General features: G+C 39.0%; 1 protein-coding gene across 1 annotated transcript in view; it reads right to left on the reverse strand.

Moving 5' to 3' along the window:
* map1ab (microtubule-associated protein 1Ab) overlaps window positions 1-17,884 on the reverse strand; it is a 102,238-nt gene extending 84,354 nt beyond the window's left edge. The window contains 2 exon segments of the mRNA XM_030136558.1: window positions 6,191-6,292; window positions 17,653-17,884. Coding sequence (XP_029992418.1) covers window positions 6,191-6,292; window positions 17,653-17,884 — 334 coding nt within the window.
* Window positions 17,885-22,491: the final 4,607 nt, after the last annotated feature.

The following is a 22,491-nucleotide window of genomic DNA, read 5'->3' on the forward strand; positions in this document are numbered from 1 at the left end:
TGTCTTTTGTTTGTTTTGTTTGATTTGTCATTTGTTTGTTTTGTCATTTGTTTGTTTTGTCTTTTGTTTGTTTTGTCTTTTGTTTGTTTTGTCTTTTGTTTGTTTTGTCTTTTGTTTGTTTTGTTTGTTTTGTCATTTGTTTGTTTTGTCATTTGTTTGTTTTGTCTTTTGTTTGTTTTGTCTTTTGTTTGTTTTGTCTTTTGTCTGTGTCATCACTTTAGTGTTTTATCATTCTGTTATTGTTTCATTTGTTTTTCACTTTGTTGTTTTCCATTTGGTCATCTTGTCTCTTTGTGCTTTATCATTTCTTTATTTTGTCTATTGTTTTGTTTTGTTTCATTTGTTTATTTTGTCTGTTTTGTAATTTGGTCATTTGATCTTTCTATTGTTTGTTTTTCTTTTTTTTTAATTTCATCATTGACCTTATTGTTTTTTTTGTCTCTTTGTCTTTCCTCTTTTTGTCGTTCTACAGTTTTTGTCGTTCCACAGTTTTTGTTGTTCTACAGTTTTTGTCGTTCCACAGTTTTTGTCGTTCCACAGTTTTTGTCGTTCTACAGTTTTTGTCGTTCCACAGTTTTTGTCGTTCCACAGTTTTTGTTGTTCTACAGTTTTTGTCGTTCCACAGTTTTTGTCGTTCCACAGTTTTTGTTGTTCTACAGTTTTTGTCGCTCTACAGTTTTTGTCGTTCTACAGTTTTTGTCGTTCCACAGTTTTTGTCGTTCCACAGTTTTTGTTGTTCTACAGTTTTTGTCGTTCCACAGTTTTTGTCGTTCTACAGTTTTTGTCGTTCCACAGTTTTTGTCGTTCCACAGTTTTTGTTGTTCTACAGTTTTTGTCGTTCCACAGTTTTTGTCGTTCCACAGTTTTTGTTGTTCTACAGTTTCTGTCGTTCTACAGTTTTTGTCGTTCTACAGTTTTTGTCGTTCCACAGTTTTTGTCGTTCTACAGTTTTTGTCGCTCTACAGTTTTTGTCGTTCCACAGTTTCTGTCGTTCTACAGTTTTTGTCGTTCTACAGTTTTTGTCGTTCCACAGTTTCTGTCGTTCTACACTTCTCCTGCTGTTGTTCTGTCCTGTCGGTGTGGGTTGATCGTTCCTGTTTCTTCGTCTTCTCAGACTCCAGGTTCAGACAGAGGAGAATGTGATCGATAATCTTTGATCAGTCGGTCTTTATTTGTCAGCTCATCAATTTTCCTCTGAAAAGTGAAGTGATCCTCTGACTGCTGAAGGAGGTGGAGCTCAGCTGATCAATACTCAGCTGATCAATACTGTGGTGATCAATACTCTGCCTCCTCCTTCAGTTGACTCACAGATGAAAGAGAATGAGTCTTTTTCAGAGTCTCATAGCTCCAGTTCCTTTAACCCTTACAGACCCAAACGTGATCCTGTGACTGCTTCTGCAGGAGGCGTTGTGTTACTGATATTTACCTCCGCCGGGAGGTATTGTGATCGCTTTGCTTTGTGGAAGAAATTATGAAATTTTGGTGGTGATCTAGGCCCAATCACCACCAAAATTTAATCATTTCTTCCTTGTGCAAGTATCAACATTTTCTGAAATTTTCATCCAAATCCGTCCGAACTTTTGGAGTTATCTTGCTAACAAACAAACAAACACACACACACACACACACACACACACAGGAGGCAGATCTGTCTTGGCGGAGGTCTGCGCTCTCCGAGTGCTTTTCTTGTTTTACTGATATTTGTTGTTTGTCTGTAAATTCTTGCACTGAACCTCAGAGCTTTGCCTCAGTTTTGTTGTACTTGGTACAATGACAATAAAGAGATTCTGATTCTGATTCTGATCTGGGCAAACATGTGTGGTCACCATGGAAACTGCAGACAAACCCACATGGGACCCTTCTATGCAGGCCAAATGGAACCCTTCTGGGTCCACATGGACACGCTGAATGGGATATGATGAAGATTTCTTTCTCGTTAATCAGGGATAAATAAAAACAAAAACAAGTGGTTCCAGGCACAACAAACCCCGCCCCTAGTACGTACGGTAGTTTATTTGGGCATCGATCCAGCTGATGTCATCATGTCTGTCAAGGTTCTAATAGTTTTGGATTTTTCATTACAGTTTAGTTTTATTTAGTTTTGAGTTTTTTTTTCTCTAACTCAGTTCATTTTAATTTGTTTTTAGAGCAGGTTTGATAGTTTTTATCAGTTTTCATTTTCTTCTAAATGCTTAGTTTTAGTTTAGTTTTATTTTTTTTTTAATATCTTTTCACTTCTTCACCGTCGTATTCAAATAAATCCCAGACAGGACTCTGCTACTTTCTCCCAACTTTACTTTACTTAGCTTTGTAAACACACTATACAGTTTCAGTTAGTCATCGTTTTTTTTCTTTTAATCATAGTTTTTTATTTATTTCAGTTAATGAAAATGTTTTTACAATTCTAGTTTTGGTCATTTCATTAGTTTTCGTTAACGATAATAACCTTGGTCTGTGTGTGTGCTGATGTCATCATGCATGTGCTGATGTCATCATAGACATAAACAACATCGACACAGTTCACCCATTTTATGTAAATGGAGAAAAAAGATTTTAAAAATTCATAAACAATGTGAACTTTGACCTACTTTTCTCAAAATGTAATCACATCTTTTCTGGGTCACTGGTAATCTATAAACCCAATTAAATATGAATTCAACCAATAGTTTTACTGCTGGAGTGTAAACAACCAACCAACCAAATGACCAACCAACCAAATGACCAAACAACCAAACAATCACACAAACAAACAAACAAACCGAACCAAAAACAATAGCCCTGCCTCCCCTTCAGGGGGCGGAGCAATAATAGATTATAAGATTAACAACAGAATACAAGAGCAAACACACTAAATTAGAAGGATAAACTAAACAGAAATGGTACACATTCAGATAATAAACCAGACAAAGGTGTGATAGTAAACTGTGCTGGGCATTTATCACCTATTCAACATTTATCGTCCTCAATGAGGAAGAAGGAAACAGAAAATGATGCAAATCCTAAATGACACAGATGTGAATTCACACAGGACGAACAGGACTGTGGGTGTACTAAAGAAAAAAAAAAAGGGGGGAAATTTACACTGAAATTTTTCCTTTCTACATCCAGACATGGTAGACTGTCAGTGGAAAACGACACAAACGACTTCTGCTGCTGTTCTAAATGAGCTGAGAATGACAGGAAAAACCACCCAACCTGCATCCAGTTCAGGCTCAGAACATCTGGGGGGTTTGGATCAGTTCATTTCACCTCAGATCTGGGCTGAAAAGGGTCTGCTGACGTCTTTTAAGGAACACAACATTAGAGGATTTACTTTTAAAGCTGCAGAAGATGGACTCACAGGATTTCAAACACACTCCTTCCTTCTGCAGATGCTCCACTCAGCCCAAAAACCGAAGATGAAAACACACGAATCTGACATCGATTCATGGAGTCACAGAAGAGTTCAGTAAACCTGTGTGTTCGAACTGAGGCTGCGATCAGCTGACGGTGAATGTGGAACAAAAATCTGATTATTGTGTCCACATGTGACCTGGATCTGATCTGTTACAGACAGTCTGAACAGCACTGATCTGACCCAGACCACTTTCATATGTGGTCCTAAATCTGACCCGGACCACTTTCATATGCGGTCCTAAATCTGACCTGGACCACTTTCATATGTGGTCCTAAATCTGACCTGGACCACTTTCATATGTGGTCCTAAATCTGACCTGGACCACTTTCATATGTGGTCCAAAATCTGACCCGGACCACTTTCATATGCGGTCCTAAATCTGACCTGGACCACTTTCATATGTGGTCCAAAATCTGACCCGGACCACTTTCATATGCGGTCCAAAATCCGATACTTATCTGATATTTTCCAATGTGACTTCAGCCTGAATGTCCAGGTCGCATTTGTCCGACCTTTACGTCATTGAAATGTGACAAACGTCAGAATTCTTCGTCCCAGTTGGAGGAGCAGAGGAAACCCATATTTCCTTCTGTAAACACAGTGTGTGTCTGCGTGGTCTGGTATTCCATCAGGACCTCTTTAGTGCATGTGGGTCACTTTAGGACCTCTTTAGTCCATGTGGGTCACTTCTGGACCTCTTTAGTCCATGTGGGTCACTTTAGGACCTCTTTAGTGCATGTGGGTCACTTTAGGACCTCTTTAGTCCATGTGGGTCACTTCTGGACCTCTTTAGTCCATGTGGGTCACTTTAGGACCTCTTTAGTGCATGTGGGTCACTTCAGGACCTCTTTAGTGCATGTGGGTCACTTCAGGACCTCTTTAGTGCATGTGGGTCACTTCAGGACCTCTTTAGTCAATGTGGGTCACTTCAGGACCTCTTTAGTGCATGTGGGTCACTTCAGGACCTCTTTAGTGCATGTGGGTCAGTTCAGGACCTCTTTAGTCAATGTGGGTCACTTCAGGACCTCTTTAGTCAATGTGGGTCACTTCAGGACCTCTTTAGTGCATGTGGGTCACTTCAGGACCTCTTTAGTCAATGTGGGTCTCTTCAGGACCTCTTTAGTCCATGTGGGTCACTTCAGGACCTCTTTAGTGCATGTGGGTCACTTCAGGACCTCTTTAGTGCATGTGGGTCACTTCAGGACCTCTTTAGTGCATGTGGGTCACTTCAGGACCTCTTTAGTCAATGTGGGTCACTTCAGGACCTCTTTAGTGCATGTGGGTCACTTCAGGACCTCTTTAGTCCATGTGGGTCACTTCAGGACCTCTTTAGTCCATGTGGGTCACTTCAGGACCTCTTTAGTCCATGTGGGTCACTTCTGGACCTCTTTAGTCCATGTGGGTCACTTCAGGACCTCTTTAGTGCATGTGGGTCAGTTCAGGACCTCTTTAGTGCATGTGGGTCACTTCAGGACCTCTTTAGTCAATGTGGGTCACTTCAGGACCTCTTTAGTGCATGTGGGTCACTTCAGGACCTCTTTAGTGCATGTGGGTCACTTCAGGACCTCTTTAGTCAATGTGGGTCACTTCAGGACCTCTTTAGTCCATGTGGGTCACTTCAGGACCTCTTTAGTGCATGTGGGTCAGTTCAGGACCTCTTTAGTGCATGTGGGTCACTTCAGGACCTCTTTAGTCAATGTGGGTCACTTCAGGACCTCTTTAGTGCATGTGGGTCACTTCAGGACCTCTTTAGTCAATGTGGGTCTCTTCAGGACCTCTTTAGTCCATGTGGGTCACTTCAGGACCTCTTTAGTGCATGTGGGTCACTTCAGGACCTCTTTAGTGCATGTGGGTCACTTCAGGACCTCTTTAGTCAATGTGGGTCACTTCAGGACCTCTTTAGTGCATGTGGGTCACTTCAGGACCTCTTTAGTCCATGTGGGTCACTTCAGGACCTCTTTAGTCCATGTGGGTCACTTCAGGACCTCTTTAGTGCATGTGGGTCACTTCAGGACCTCTGTAGTCCATGTGGGTCACTTCAGGACCTCTTTAGTCCATGTGGGTCACTTCAGGACCTCTTTAGTGCATGTGGGTCACTTCAGGACCTCTGTAGTCCATGTGGGTCACTTCAGGACCTCTTTAGTGCATGTGGGTCACTTCAGGACCTCTTTAGTGCATGTGGGTCACTTCAGGACCTCTTTAGTCCATGTGGGTCACTTCAGGACCTCTTTAGTCCATGTGGGTCACTTCAGGACCTCTTTAGTGCATGTGGGTCACTTCAGGACCTCTTTAGTCCATGTGGGTCACTTCAGGACCTCTTTAGTCCATGTGGGTCACTTCAGGACCTCTTTAGTGCATGTGGGTCACTTCAGGACCTCTTTAGTGCATGTGGGTCACTTCAGGGTCACATTCAGTTCAGACTCAAAACTGATAGAAGTCACATTTAATGTGTAAAATGAACCAATACAAAAAAATGGGATTTCACCTAAAAATCCGACTTGTGCATTAAAACCTGCTGTGGGCGGAGCCTAAGAGGCACATCCAGCCTGAATTTAACAGAATCTGATCAGCCATTGGTAATCACAGCTGTCAGTCACACATGTAACCCCGCCCCTTATCTGTCTGAACACCTGTGGTTGAACCAAACCCTGGTCTCAGTAGATCTCACACATGAACCCTCAGACTGGTACTGGTGCCGTTTGTGCTCGGTGGTGCAGGTGGAACGGACGTGAACATGTTCTGCTCAGGTTTGGCTGATTGAACCTGTAGATGTTCCAGACTAAAGCTGCTGACCTTTGACCTCAGAGGAGAAGTGGGCCGAGTGTCGGGTTATGAAGAGCTGCAGCTGCTGATCCAAGTCACATGACTTCAGGTCCACGTCCCACGACTGAATACCTGCCAGAGAAGAAGAGCAGACACCGGTGGTCAGATGACTGATTACTCTGGTGTTATTGATCACATGAGTCGTGTGTTCATTTGGACTCAAACACCTGCACAGGTAAAGGCCAGAGCAACACAGCAGCACGCACACTGATGATGTCACCTGGAACATGTGACCTCATCAGACACTGTTTAACAGGAAAAAAAAAAAGACAGTGTTTAACAGGTCGTATGTTCTACATCAGCCAAAATCTGATGAACATGTGACCTCCAGCTGCAACAACAACAACAGCAACAACAACAGCAACAACAACAGCTACAACAACAGCTACAACAACAGCAACAACAGCAACAATAACAGCAACAACAACGACAACAGCAACAATAACAGCAACAACAACAGCAACAACAACAGCTACAACAACAGCAACAACAGCAACAATAACAGCAACAACAACGACAACAGCAACAATAACAGCAACAACAACAGCAACAATAACAGCAACAACAACAGCTACAACAACAGCAACAATAACAGCAACAACAACGACAACAGCAACAATAACAGCAACAACAACAGCAACAATAACAGCAACAACAACAGCTACAACAACAGCAACAATAACAGCAACAACAACAACAACAACAGCAACAATAACAACAATAAGCAACAACAACAATAAAAACAATGTCATCTTGTTTGTAAATGAGTACAAGGACGTTTGTTTGTCACTGTGATAAATTACATTATTCTTTTTTTTATTTCAGTGTTTATTTTGGATATTTAAAAAGTTTGATCTCTATTATTATTTGACTTTTTCTTATTTTTTGTTTTCTTCTGTTTCAAAAGGATAAACTGATAAACAGTGTCTTTTTCAGTCTAATCTGTCATTATCTGAACATAAACCCAGTGTGTCCACCGGCACTGATCCAACTATGGCTTTATTTATCTGTTTATCTATTTTGTTCAGTTTGTCGCTTATTTTGTTCATGTTGCTTTTTTTTTTTTTATTATTCATTTTTGTTCATTCTATTGATCACCTTCACTGATTTTGTTCATCTTGTTACCTTTTTAAAAAATTTTGGTTAATATTTATGGTTTATATATATATATATATATATATATATATATATATATATATATATATATATATATATATATATATATATATATATATATATGTATGTTAGAGCTGTCAAAATGAACATGGATAAATCCATTGTTGAATCCTGTTGAATCTGAGGAAGTTTGTCACAACATGCATTGTGGGAAACAGAGGTTCGCTCTGCTGTCTGACAGCAGCTGGAACAGACACGAGGCGGAAACGGCAGGAGCTCCCTTCCCTCTGTGCATATTCCTCCAGCTGTTTCTGTGTTTCAGCGTTTCAGCCGTTTCCGTGTCATGTTTGTTTCATCCATATATGCCACTGTCAGGCAGATGTGAGAACCTCCGTTTCCCACAATGCACGTTGTGACAAACTTCCTCAGATGCCCAGTTCCTCCTGACTCTGTTTGTAAACACATGTTTGTTTGTGGTGGATGGAACTAAGAAAGTGTTCAGCATGAGGAAGAGATTCAGCTGAGGAATGACAGACAGACCAACAGACGAATGAGACTGAGGAGAGGACTGAGGATGGACAGATGTGAGGAAACACTGAGGATAGACAGATGTGAGGAAACACTGAGGATGGACAGATGTGAGGAAAAACTGAGGATGGACAGATGTGAGGAAACGCTGAGGATGGACAGATGTGAGGAAACACTGAGGATGGACAGATCTGAGGAAACACTGAGGATGGACAGATGTGAGGAAACACTGAGGATGGACAGATGTGAGGAAACACTGAGGATGGACAGATGTGAGGAAACACTGAGGATGGACAGATCTGAGGAAACACTGAGGATGGACAGATGTGAGGAAACACTGAGGATGGACAGATGTGAGGAAACACTGAGGATGGACAGATGTGAGGAAACACTGAGGATGGACAGATGTGAGGAAACACTGAGGATGGACAGATGTGAGGAAACACTGAGGATGGACAGATGTGAGGAAACACTGAGGATGGACAGACCTGACGAAAACACTGAGGATGGACAGATGTGAGGAAACACTGAGGATGGACAGATGTGAGGAAACACTGAGGATGGACAGATGTGAGGAAACACTGGTGACAAAAGTCTCCCACACCTTTAACCCTCTGGTATCCAGGTGTGCCTTTTACGCACACTTTGCACTTCGTGTTAAAAAACTTCATATTATTTTTCACAATTTAAATAAGGTTAGAATTCAAAAGTTGTTCATTTGTGCATGATCTTTAAATTTCTGTCCACCAACTAAAATGTGCACATTGTAAACAACAGAAAATGACCAGACTAGCATCTGTCTGCCAGGTGTGCCTAAAACGCACTATTTCTAACATTAGAACCACTGTTTTGGATCCAAAGCCTTTCAGGCATAACTCCTGCTTTTACTGAGATCTGGGCTTCATTTGAGAGGGGAGGGGCTAAATTAATTTATTAATGTTGTTAATGTTGCTGTTAATCATTGACATATGCCAGGCTGCAAAAATCTAATAATATGTGATCTAATTTTTATCTAGTATTTTGAAAAAAAAAACATACTTTGTGCTTTTTGAATCAAAAAATGTAGTGACATCATGATGAAAAGAGATTGTATAAAGGGTTAAAAAAAAATCTAAAATGAATAATTATTTGATCTGTATGATTAGGGCTGACCTTGATTTACAAAAATAAAATCAAATTAGAGCAGAAAAATAAATCAATATATAATATTTAATAGTTGGATTTATAGGTGTGCATTTTACGCACACTTGGTGACAGATGCTAGTATTTCTGAACATTTGATCTAGCGCCAAAAATAATAATAATGCAAATTAACCAGTGTTGGAGTTAATCACTGACATATGCCAGGATGAAAAAATTAAATAATATGTGATCCACTTTTTATGTAGTATACTGAAAAAAAATGTAATTTTTTGTGTTTTTTGCATCAAAAAAATGGTTTGTTTACATTATAAACACGGCATTTAAAGGGTTAAAAAATGTGACAATTATTGAATATTTGGTATTTTTATTTACAGCTCAAGTTGATGAAATAGAAAAAAAAGTGTAAAAGAATTAAAAACAAACTATGAAAATTTTTTTTGGCATTATTCCACAAGTGTGCCAAAAACGCACACTTGGTGCTTAGTAAGGGCCTTGGTGGACGGGATACCGGAGGGTTAATAAACCTGTTCAGTGCAGATATATTCACTTCTTTAATGAGTCTGTTTGCTCATGCAAAATGAAACACGATTAGTATAGATTAAAAATGAATGTTTAATCCAAATGAATCCACAGCAACCCTGTGATTAATCTGATTAATAATGTTAATGGTTTGACGGCACTAATATATATAATAATGCTCATCTGTGGTGAGTCAGACATGATGGTCTGTCTTTAAATGTGGTCTGTTTTGGTCTGGTATTAGATCAACACTGGTCCAGTTGGAGTGTACTGGTCTGCAGTTGAACTGGGTTTACAGCTGTGGTCAGACTGGGACTCACCCTCAGTCCCACTAATGTCTCTGTCTTTAACGTCCACGTCTTGTTATTGTGTGTTTTTTATATAGTACTGATGGTTTCTATAACTGTGATGTCATACTTTTTATTTCAGGATCACATCTTGCCTTTCGTTTGAGGCTCAGTACAGACTACACTGTAAAAAAAATCTGTAATTTAACAGAATTTTCACAGTTTATTTTTCCTGTATTGTTCAGATACAGGAAAATATCAATGAAATGACAAAAACAGACTGATTTTATATGTCAAATGTAAAATAACACGAAAAACTAACTGTGAATAACCAAAAAATTTCCATTTTTTAAAAGAAAATGTTTCTTTTTTCACAGAAAAACACAGTTAAAATACATTTACAAATGTATTGCAATTTCACAAGTATTTCTTTTCTATTTATGAGATTAAACTGTTAATTTAAAGTTTAATACTGTAAAAAAAAAATAAATAAACCACATAAAATTAGTGACAGTTAACGGTAACAGAAGTATTAGTTCTGTCAGTTGAACCAGACTTGTTTGTTAATTGACAAATATCTTGCGTAATTACAGGAGGTTTCACCAAAAAAATGTTGAATAAATGTATTTTTGTGAATGTATAACATGTATAAGCACTGATAAACTGTCCAAATACAGTTTTTATCAGTGGATTGGACAACTGAGTCTGACTGAAAATTATTTATATATATATTTATAGGGAATTGGATTGTTTTAATACATGAAAATATTCTTTATCAAACATTAAAAAGTCAAAAATATGCAAAATCTCATGTAAAGTTAGGGCAAAAAACTGTATTTTAAATATGGAAAATTACCGTATTTTTATGAGATGGTTATTTTCCGTTATTTTACAGTATTTTTTCGGAACCCTGCTGCCGGAATATTACCCTTCTTTTTTTTTTTTTTTTACACTTTTTTTTTTACAGTGTAGTTTGTTCCACTTCTCCGTCTGTGTTGGATTATGGGACGTTCTTTCTCTGAATGTGTGGTGTCAGTGTGTAAATGTCCTTCATACTGTTGGTCACAGGTTTCTTCCAGGCCTCAGTCGGATGGACAGATCCATACACAGACTGAAACACTGCTATTCTTTCATCTGTGAATGCATTTTATTTCTGCTTCCATCATATTTACTGGTTGTTGGAATGTTTTCTAGTTCCAAAAGTCCAAACAGAACTGGGATTGGAAGCTTTTAAATGTTCTAAATGTTCTAAATGTCCTTGGCGGACGATGAAAAGGTTCAACATGAGCTTGAAGGGACAACACACAACAAACGAGTTTATCAGCAGCTGTCAGAGCAGATGACACAGGAGTTACACGCAGTGTCGCTATGACGACCAGGTACTGTAAAGTCAGTAGTATCCTCAAATGGAAACAGGAATAGGACCTGGTACCAGAGGCGAGTCCAGACGGTTCCATGCAACTGAAACAGGGCATTACAGAGGCTAGATTTTAATAATACTGAAAAAAAAAGATACGCAGAGAGAGCGCATCTATAATCCACTGTAAGATTTAATATGGTGATGGTTCGCCTTATCGATATTTAGCCAAACTCCCAGTATTTTCAGTTTAGTGTGAGTTCTGCTGCTGTCTGGACCAGGACACTTTGGAAAAGACAGTCTGAATGTGACTGAGCTTTTGTTCTGGTTAAATAAAGAGGAAAAAACTAAATAAATGTGCTCATGTTTCACTGTGACGAGGACGTGAAGGTTCTCATCTGAACTCACCACCTGTGGAAATCAATATATGCTCAGAGTAAAAAAAAGAATGCATGCATATGTGAAAAGTAAAACCTGCCCCAGGCCTAACTACTGACCTGGGCTGTGATTGGCCCAGGGTTTGGTCACATGATTAACCCTTCCATGCCTGACCGTCTGGACCAAGGTTCTAATAGTTTAGGATTTTTCCTTCTAGTTTAGTTTTATTTAGTTTTGACTTTTTTTTCTCTAATTCAGTTTGTTTTAATTGATTTTTAGAGCAGGTTTGATAGTGTTTATTATTTTTTGTTTTTTTCTAAATGTTTTGTTTTAGTTTAGTTTTAGTGTTAATTTTAGTTTTTTTATATCTTTTCTTTTCTTTGCCGCTGTATTCACATAAATCTCATCCAAGACTCTGCTGCTTTAGTGTCCATGTTTCATCGTACAGGTGGGACCAGACCATGTGACGGACCATGTGGTGCTGTACGGTGCCAACAGCTAAAACTGCCGGAGTGAAATAAATCGATTTCGTATCAATGCAACATTGACAAAACGAAAACGAAGGGAATTTTATCCATAATTTTTATCCGTTTTAGTTAGTTTTGTAAACACACAATACAGTTTCAGTTAGTTATTGTTTCTTTTAATTACAGTTTTTATTTATTTCAGTTAACAAAAATGTTTTTTAATTCTAGTTTTCATCATTTAGTTTTCGTTTATGATAATAACCTTGGTGTGGACCCTCCACTCGAACACAAACAGGTCAAAATGACCCCCGTTCAAATCAGTGTGTTTTTATGACACTTTTGTCAGTTTGTCATGTTCAAAATAATCATTTGTATTATATTCTGGTCCAAAAAATAATGACTTCATGTTTGAAATATTTTTTTATTTTTTTTACATTTTTAATAATTTAGTCTAATCATGTATTTAGTACTGTATACTAGTGCCATTGTACCCGTGGTGCCATTGTACGATAGCATGATCAGTAGAACTTGTCTGCCACCACTGTCCATTTGTAAAGTACCATTTACTCCTGCATTGTGCAGGTAATAATCTGAGCCAACATGTGAGGCATGAAGGGCAGAGCATGGATGTGTTTGTCCTGTCAAACATGATTCCATTCATCCAGCGGTGGTGAACTGCAGCCTTCACACTGGAGCATGTTCTGGGAGGAGGAGAAATGTCATGAACGGCAGCAGAACCACCAGTGGTGGGCACATTACTTCTAAAAAGTAATTAGTTATAGTTACTAATGACTTTTCCCAAAAAGTAATTGAATTACTAATGTAATTACTCCTTCATAAATGTAATTAGTTACCAGGGAAAGTAATTATTGCATTAGTTTTTTGAAAAACCTTCAGATATATAAAAGAGTAGAACAGCAGACAGGTACTGAATACAGGACTGTGGTGAGGCTGGGGTCCACCAGGGCCCAACTGGGGTCTACCAGGGCCAGGCTGGGGTCTACCAGGGCCAGGCTGGGGTCCACCGGGGCCCGCCTGGGGTCCACCAGGGCCCAACTGGGGTCTACCGGGGCCAGGCTGGGGTCCACCGGGGCCCGCCTGGGGTCCACCAGGGCCAAGCTGGGGTCTACCAGGGCCAGGCTGGGGTCCACCGGGGCCCACCTGGGGTCTACCAGGGCCAGGCTGGGTCTACCAGGGCCCGCCTGGGGTCCACCAGGGCCTGCCTGGGGTCCACCAGGGCCCAACTGGGGTCTACCAGGGCCAGGCTGAGGTCCACCGGGGCCCGCCTGGGGTCTACCAGGGCCAGGCTGGGGTCCACCGGGGCCCGCCTGGGGTCTACCAGGGCCAGGCTGGGGTCTACCAGGGCCCGCCTGGGGTCCACCAGGGCCAGGCTGGGGTCTACCAGGGCCAGGCTGGGGTCCACCGGGGCCCGCCTGGGGTCTACCAGGGCCAGGCTGGGGTCCACCAGGGCCCGCCTGGGGTCCACCAGGGCCAGGCTGGGGTCCACCACATTAGTGCATATGTGCATTTCTAGAAGCAGATGCTCCTCCAGTTAATCCACATCTGCTCTTTTTTCAGTGGCTCCTCCTGATCCAGCAGGAAATGTGTTCAGTCCAGTCAGACTCACTGAAAACTCCTCCCCTAAATTACCTGAAAACTCCTCCCCTAAATTACCTGAAAACTCCTCCCCTAAATTAGCTGATAACTCCTCTGACTATAGATGGACCCCCTCACCTTCATCTGACTATAGATGGACCCCCTCACCTTCATCTGACTATAGATGGACCCCCTCACCTTCATCTGACTATAGATGGACCCCCTCAGCTGTGTGCATGTGCCCCCCCCCCCCCCCCCCCCCCCACTGAACTGAACTGAATTATTTACACATATATTGTGCGTATGGTTCTCATTCATTCCTTCATTCATTCCTTCATTCATTCATTCATTCATTCACTCATCTTCAAAGCCACACACACTTTGTCCTGAACTAATCCATATTTATCCATAAATCGATAGTGAATTAAATTCAGTGAGCGGATCAGTTCTCACTCTGTAAATTTGTTTTCATCAGTGCAGAATGTCCATGGGAAAAATCTGATATCATTACAGATATTGTCAGACTTGTGTTAAAAATCTTCTTTTTCAAATGTAAATAATATTTCAAAGGAAACACATGATAGAAACAAAGTGAAATGAAGCTACAAGAACACATTTAACCTCTGAGGACCTCTGTTACTACATAACTTGAAAATGACACCAGTTAGCCTACACGGTTACATTGTCCACATATAGGAACTCGTATATGAGCTTTCATTTGGCACCAGTTTTGTTGACCTCAGATGACCTGGGAGAAGTTCTTTCCACTTGCCAAATTTGGTGAAATTAGGTCATGTGACTTCCAGTTACAATGGCAACCAACGTCAGTTTTGTAATTTGTAAATAACTTTTGTTCTAATCATTTTACAAAGCTCAAGGAAATACTAAATTGTTGCCTCCACCAGGAGGTATTGTGATCACTTTGCTTTGTGTTTGTTTCTTTGTTTGTTTGTTTGTTTGCAGGATAACTCAAAAAGTTATGGACAGATTTTCCTGAAATTTTCAGGAAGTGTTGATACTGGCACAAGGAAGAAATGATTACATTTTGGTGGTGATCGGGGGGGGGTGGGGGGGTCTTTAAGAGTTAAATCGACAGTTTAAAAGTTAAGCAGACAGTTAAATCTGACTGAGAACACCAGAGTACTTTTACTGAAGCAGGACTCATACTGCACACTGACTTCCTGTGGTACTGCAGTACTTCTACACTCCTGCTCCAGTACTTCTGGACTAAATCACCTACGCCCTCAGTTTAAAGGGGTCGTATGTAGGACTGTGGCCAAAACTGACACTGCAGTCCCATTCAGAATACTGTAGAGCAGGGGGGCCAAGCCTGGTCCCCCAGAGCTACTGTCCTGCATGTTCTAGATCACAGGTGTCAAACATGTGGCCCAGGGCCCAAATCCGGCCCGCCAAAGGGTCCAGTCCGGCCCACAGGATGAATCTGTTAAATGAAAAAATTACACTAAGATGTTAACAATCCTTTTAGTTCAGGTTCCACACTCAGACCAATTCAATCTCATAAATAATAACCTATAAATATTCACAACTTTAAATTTGTCTCTTTGTAAATGTAAATGTTTTCATGTATTTAGATCAGGGTTCTCAAACTCCTGTTCTTTCAGGTCCCACATTCAGTCTGATCTGATCTGCAGTGGACCGGACCAGTAAAATAAGAACAGAAGAACCGAGAAATAATGACAACTGACAATTTTTGTCTTTGTTTTAGTGCAACAAAACCCATTAAATTATGAAAATACTTACTTTATAAACTATCCAAACAAAAAAGATGTGAAGAACCTGAAAAAACTGACATTTCTTCAGATAAATCAGTGTAATTTTCTCAGTCTTCTTCCTCCACTTCTCATTAGTCCATGTGCATTCTGGATCAGATCTCCAAAGACACTAAACACTGAGGAACAGGAAGAAAAGAGTTCAAACTGGACTGAATTTAATACAGACATTTCAGGTTGGACACATTTGTTCAGGTTAGTCACATTTTATTGGAACAGGAGAGTTTGGAAATGGATATATTTTCATAATTTAATGTGATTTTTTGCACCAAAACACAGACAAACATTTGTAGTTGTCATTATTTACAGACATAATGTCATATTATTTTCCATCAAACCCAGTAGTAAATCTGCAGTCCTTCTCTGTGTGGGTTCTTCTGCTGTTCTTATTGGACTGTAGATCAGATTGGTCTGGATGTGGAACCCACACTAACATGAGTTCCACAGCCTGGACTGTGGAATTTAGACACTCTGGAAATTCATCCCATGGGCTGAATTGGAACCTTTGGTGGGACACATTTGGGCCCCAGGACGCATGTTTGAGACCCCTGATTTACACTAAAACAAAGTATAATTTTGCAAAAAAAAGTGAACTAGAAAAGCACTCGGAGAGCGCAGACCTCCGCCAAGGCTGATCAGTGCACCCCCCCGTGGGCCCCCCCACGCCAAGGAGGTTATGTTTTTGCCAGGGTTTGTTTGTTTGTTTGTTTGTTTGTCTGTCTGTTTGTTTGTCTGTCCGTTAGTGTGCAACATAACTCAAAAAGTTATGGACAGATTTGGATGAAATTTTCAGGGTTTGTTGGAAATGGGATAAGGAAGAAATGATTAAATTTTGGTGGTGATCGGGGGTGGGGGGGGCCACTGATCAGCCTTGGCAGAGATCTGCACCCCCCCCCACCCCCGATCACCACCAAAATTTAATCATTTCTTCCTTATCCCATTTCCAACAAACCCTGAAAATTTCATCCAAATCTGTCCATAACTTTTTGAGTTATGTTGCACACTAACGGACAGACAAACAAACAAACCCTGGCAAAAACAGAACCTCCTTGGCGGAGGTAATAACGTCATGAAAATGTTCACATCTACAAACTATCCTTTGAAACAATGTGAATAACATGAACAAACTGGAATTTCTTAAGAAAAAAAGGTGTGATTTTTACAATATTCTGCCTCAGTTTATCACCTACACATGTGCATTATAACGTACAGATCACAGTGGATCTACAAAACATTTAATAACAGACAGAATGTTTTAAAATTGCTGTTCCTTACACATCTCAGGTTGTTCATGTTTCTTCAGGTTATTCATGGTTTTTGAGAAATGATAGTTTGTTTTAGTGGAAATACAGTAAAATTACATGAAAATATTTACATTTCCAAGGAGAAAATGTGCAGTTGTCATTATTTCTATGTTATTCTGAGAGTCTTTGACTGGTCTGAGCCACTGTAGGTTGAACTGGTCTGAACGTGGAACCTGAACTAAAAGGATTGTTCAGATTTTATGGGTAATTTTTGCATTTCATAAATTCATCCCACGGGCCAGACTGGACTCTTTGGTGGGACGGATTTGGGCCCCGGGCCACATGTTTGACACCCCTGATCTAAAACATGCAGGACAGTGGATGTGGAGGACCAGGGATGTGAAGTTTTTGGTTTCAGGCCAGCATTAGTTCTGGACCGCATGTGGACCACTGCAGCTGTTTTAAAGAGCTGCACAGATGAAGCTGACTGGATAAAGTCATCCAGTGTTCTGTCTCCAGTAACACACTGAGGCTGAAGGTTGAATCTCAGAGTATTTCTGTGAGTGAACTATGAAGGGTGAACACACTAAGAGCCGCTTGGGTTGGGTCCGTATGTAGCAGCTGCAGTCCCAGGCTGGGCTTGTGCTGCTGCTCTTGTGCAGACCCCCTTGTGCTGCTGTGCTTGTGGCTGTTCTTGTGCTTGTGCTGCTGTTCTTGTGCTTGTGCTGCTGTGCTTGTGGCTGTTCTTGCTGTGCTCCCCCTCCTGCTGCAGTGCTGCAGTAACTCGAGCTCCTCTTCTCTGCTGTCACTGCGTCAAACCTCTGCTGGTCCTCTAACCCTGTTCTTAGACCCGGTCCAGACCCTTTCTGAGCCTGTTTTAAACCTGGTTTCTGTGGTTTTGGACCCCCGTCTGTCCCTGTACCTCCGGTCCAGTCCCTGGTCTCCGGTACGGGGCTCCTCCACCCCCCCTCCTCCATCCCCTCCCCCGGCCTGTCTCCCTCACTCACCCCGCTCTATGTGCCTCCTGGCCGCCTCCAGCTGCGGTTCCGTGCCGATCTCTCCGATCACCACCAGCAGGTAGTAGCAGCGCCGGTCGAACCGGGGCCCTCTGCGCCGCCTCACCGCTCCTCCTCTCCGGTCCTCGGTCGCTCTGAAGCCCGACTCATCCTCCTCCAGCACCGGGAGCATCTCCATGGCAACAGCCCCCGGAGCCGACGCCGGAGCGGACTCCATCGCCATGACAACTACCGGTGTGCGCTGGAGGCAGAGTGTGCGCGAGGAGAGGAAGGAGGGGACTTTCAAAATAAAAGTCCAGAGCGGGTCAAGCAGATGGAGAACAGCTTTAACAGCTGAGATGGAACTGATTTATGAGGTGGAACAGAGGAGCAACAGCACAAGACATGATCCACTATAAAAAAAACAGCACAAGACATGATCCACTATAAAAAAAAACAGCACAAGACATGATCCACTATAAAAAAAACAGCACAAGACATTATCCACTATAAAAAAAAAACAGCACAAGACATGATCCACTATAAACAAAAACAGCACAAGACATTATCCACTATAAAAAAAACAGCACAAGACATGATCCACTATAAAAAAAACAGCACAAGACATTATCCACTATAAAAAAAAACAGCACAAGACATTATCCACTATAAAAAAAACAGCACAAGACATGATCCACTATAAAAAAAAAACAGCACAAGGCATGATCCACTATAAAAAAACAGCACAAGACATGATCCACTATAAAAAAAACAGCACAAGACATTATCCACTATAAAAAAAAACAGCACAAGACATGATCCACTATAAACAAAAACAGCACAAGACATTATCCACTATAAAAAAAACAGCACAAGACATGATCCACTATAAAAAAAAACAGCACAAGACATTATCCACTATAAAAAAAACAGCACAAGACATTATCCACTATAAAAAAAACAGCACAAGACATGATCCACTATAAAAAAAAAACAGCACAAGGCATGATCCACTATAAAAAAAACAGCACAAGACATGATCCACTATAAAAAAACAGCACAAGACATTATCCACTATAAAAAAAAACAGCACAAGACATGATCCACTATAAACAAAAACAGCACAAGACATTATCCACTATAAAAAAAACAGCACAAGACATGATCCACTATAAAAAAAAACAGCACAAGACATGATCCACTATAAAAAAACAGCACAAGACATGATCCACTATAAAAACAAACAGCACAAGACATTATCCACTATAAAAAAACCGCACAAGACATTATCCACTATAAAAAAAACAGCACAAGACATTATCCACTATAAAAAAAAACAGCACAAGACATTATCCACTATAAAAAAAAACAGCACAAGACATGATCCACTATAAAAAAAACCGCACAAGACATTATCCACTATAAAAAAAAACAGCACAAGACATTATCCACTATAAAAAAAAACAGCACAAGACATTATCCACTATAAAAAAAAACAGCACAAGACATGATCCACTATAAAAAAAAAACAGCACAAGACATTATCCATTATAAAAAAAAAAACAGCACAAGACATGATCCACTATTAAAAAAAAAACAGCACAAGACATGATCCACTATAAACAAAAACAGCACAAGACATGATCCACTATAAAAAAAAAAAACAGCACAAGACATGATCCACTATAAACAAAAACAGCACAAGACATTATCCACTATAAAAAAAACAGCACAAGACATGATCCACTATAAAAAAAACAGCACAAGACATGATCCACTATAAACAAAAACAGCACAAGACATTATCCACTATAAACAAAAACAGCACAAGACATGATCCACTATAAAAAAAAAAACAGCACAAGACATGATCCACTATAAACAAAAACAAAACAGCACAAGACATTATCCACTATAAAAAAAAAGAACAGCCCAAGACATTATCCACTATAAAAAAAAACAGGACAAGACATGATCCACTATAAAAAAAAACAGCACAAGACATTATCCACTATAAAAAAAACAAAACAGCACAAGACATTATCCACTATAAAAAAAAAAGAACAGCCCAAGACATGATCCACTATTAAAAAAAAAAACAGCCCAAGACATTATCCACTATAAAAAAAAAACAGCCCAAGACATTATCCACTATAAAAAAAAGAACAGCCCAAGACATTATCCACTATAAAAAAAAACAGCCCAAGACATTATCCACTATGAAAAAAAAAAAAAAAAAAAAAACAGCCCAAGACATTATCCACTATAAAAAAAAACAGCCCAAGACATTATCCACGGTAAAAAAAAACAAAAAACAGCCCAAGACATTATCCACTATAAAATATATATATATATATATATATATATATATATATATATATATATATATATATATATATATATATATATATAAAACAGCCCAAGGCATTATCCACTATAAAAAAAAACAGCCCAAGACATTATCCACTATAAAAAAAACAACCAGCCCAAGACATTATCCACTATAAAAAAAAAAGAACAGCCCAAGACATTATCCACTATAAAAAAAAAGAACAGCCCAAGACATTATCCACTATAAAAAAAAAGAACAGCCCAAGACATTATCCACTATAAAAAAAAAGAACAGCCCAAGACATTATCCACTATAAAAAAAAGAACAGCCCAAGACATTATCCACTATAAAAAAAAGAACAGCCCAAGAAATTATCCACTATAAAAAAAGAACAGCCCAAGACATTATCCACTATAAAAGAAAAAAAAAAGAAAACAGCCCAAGACATTATCCACTATAAAAGAAAAAAAAAAAAGAAAACAGCCCAAGACATTATCCACTATAAAAGAAAAAAAAAGAAAACAGCCCAAGACATTATCCACTATAAAAGAAAAAAAAAAAAAAGAAAACAGCCCAAGACATTATCCATTTAAAAAAAAAAAACAGCACAAGACATTATCCACTATAAAAAAACAGCACAAGACATGATCCACTATAAACAAAAACAGCACAAGACATTATCCACTATAAACAAAAACAGCACAAGACATTATCCACTATAAAAAAAACCGCACAAGACATTATCCACTATAAAAAAAACAGCACAAGACATTATCCACTATAAAAAAAAAAACAGCACAAGACATTATCCACTATAAAAAAAAACAGCACAAGACATGATCCACTATAAAAAAAAACCGCACAAGACATTATCCACTATAAAAAAAAACAGCACAAGACATTATCCACTATAAAAAAAAAACAGCACAAGACATTATCCACTATAAAAAAACAGCACAAGACATGATCCACTATAAAAAAAAAAAACAGCACAAGACATTATCCACTATAAAAAAAAACAGCACAAGACATGATCCACTATAAAAAAAAAAACAGCACAAGACATGATCCACTATAAACAAAAACAGCACAAGACATTATCCACTATAAAAAAAACAGCACAAGACATGATCCACTATAAAAAAAAAAAAAAAAACAGCACAAGACATTATCCACTATAAAAAAAAACAGCACAAGACATGATCCACTATAAAAAAAAAAACAGCACAAGACATGATCCACTATAAACAAAAACAGCACAAGACATTATCCACTATAAAAAAAACAGCACAAGACATGATCCACTATAAAAAAAAACAGCACAAGACATGATCCACTATAAACAAAAACAGCACAAGACATTATCCACTATAAACAAAAACAGCACAAGACATGATCCACTATAAAAAAAAAAACAGCACAAGACATGATCCACTATAAAAAAAAAAAAAACAGCACAAGACATTATCCACTATAAAAAAAAAAACAGCACAAGACATGATCCACTATAAAAAAAAAAAACAGCACAAGACATGATCCACTATAAACAAAAACAGCACAAGACATTATCCACTATAAAAAAAACAGCACAAGACATGATCCACTATAAAAAAAAACAGCTCAAGACATGATCCACTATAAAAAAAAACAGCACAAGACATGATCCACTATAAAAAAAACAGCACAAGACATGATCCACTAAAAAAAAAAACAGCACAAGACATGATCCACTATAAAAAAAAACAGCACAAGACATGATCCACTATAAACAAAAACAGCACAAGACATTATCCACTATAAAAAAAAACAGCACAAGACATGATCCACTATAAAAAAAACAGCACAAGACATTATCCACTATAAAAAAAAACAGCACAAGACATTATCCACTATAAAAAAAACAGCACAAGACATGATCCACTATAAAAAAAAAACAGCACAAGGCATGATCCACTATAAAAAAAAACAGCACAAGACATGATCCACTATAAAAAAACAGCACAAGACATTATCCACTATAAAAAAAAAACAGCACAAGACATGATCCACTATAAACAAAAACAGCACAAGACATTATCCACTATAAAAAAAAACAGCACAAGACATGATCCACTATAAAAAAAAACAGCACAAGACATGATCCACTATAAAAAAACAGCACAAGACATGATCCACTATAAAAAAAAACAGCACAAGACATTATCCACTATAAAAAAACCGCACAAGACATTATCCACTATAAAAAAAACAGCACAAGACATTATCCACTATAAAAAAAAACAGCACAAGACATTATCCACTATAAAAAAAAACAGCACAAGACATGATCCACTATAAAAAAAACCGCACAAGACATTATCCACTATAAAAAAAACAGCACAAGACATTATCCACTATAAAAAAAAAACAGCACAAGACATTATCCACTATAAAAAAAACAGCACAAGACATGATCCACTATAAAAAAAAAAACAGCACAAGACATTATCCATTATAAAAAAAAAACAGCACAAGACATG

The sequence above is a fragment of the Sphaeramia orbicularis genome, chromosome 6 (genome assembly GCF_902148855.1).
Source record: "Sphaeramia orbicularis chromosome 6, fSphaOr1.1, whole genome shotgun sequence".
In the NCBI taxonomy this organism is placed as follows: domain Eukaryota; kingdom Metazoa; phylum Chordata; class Actinopteri; order Kurtiformes; family Apogonidae; genus Sphaeramia; species Sphaeramia orbicularis.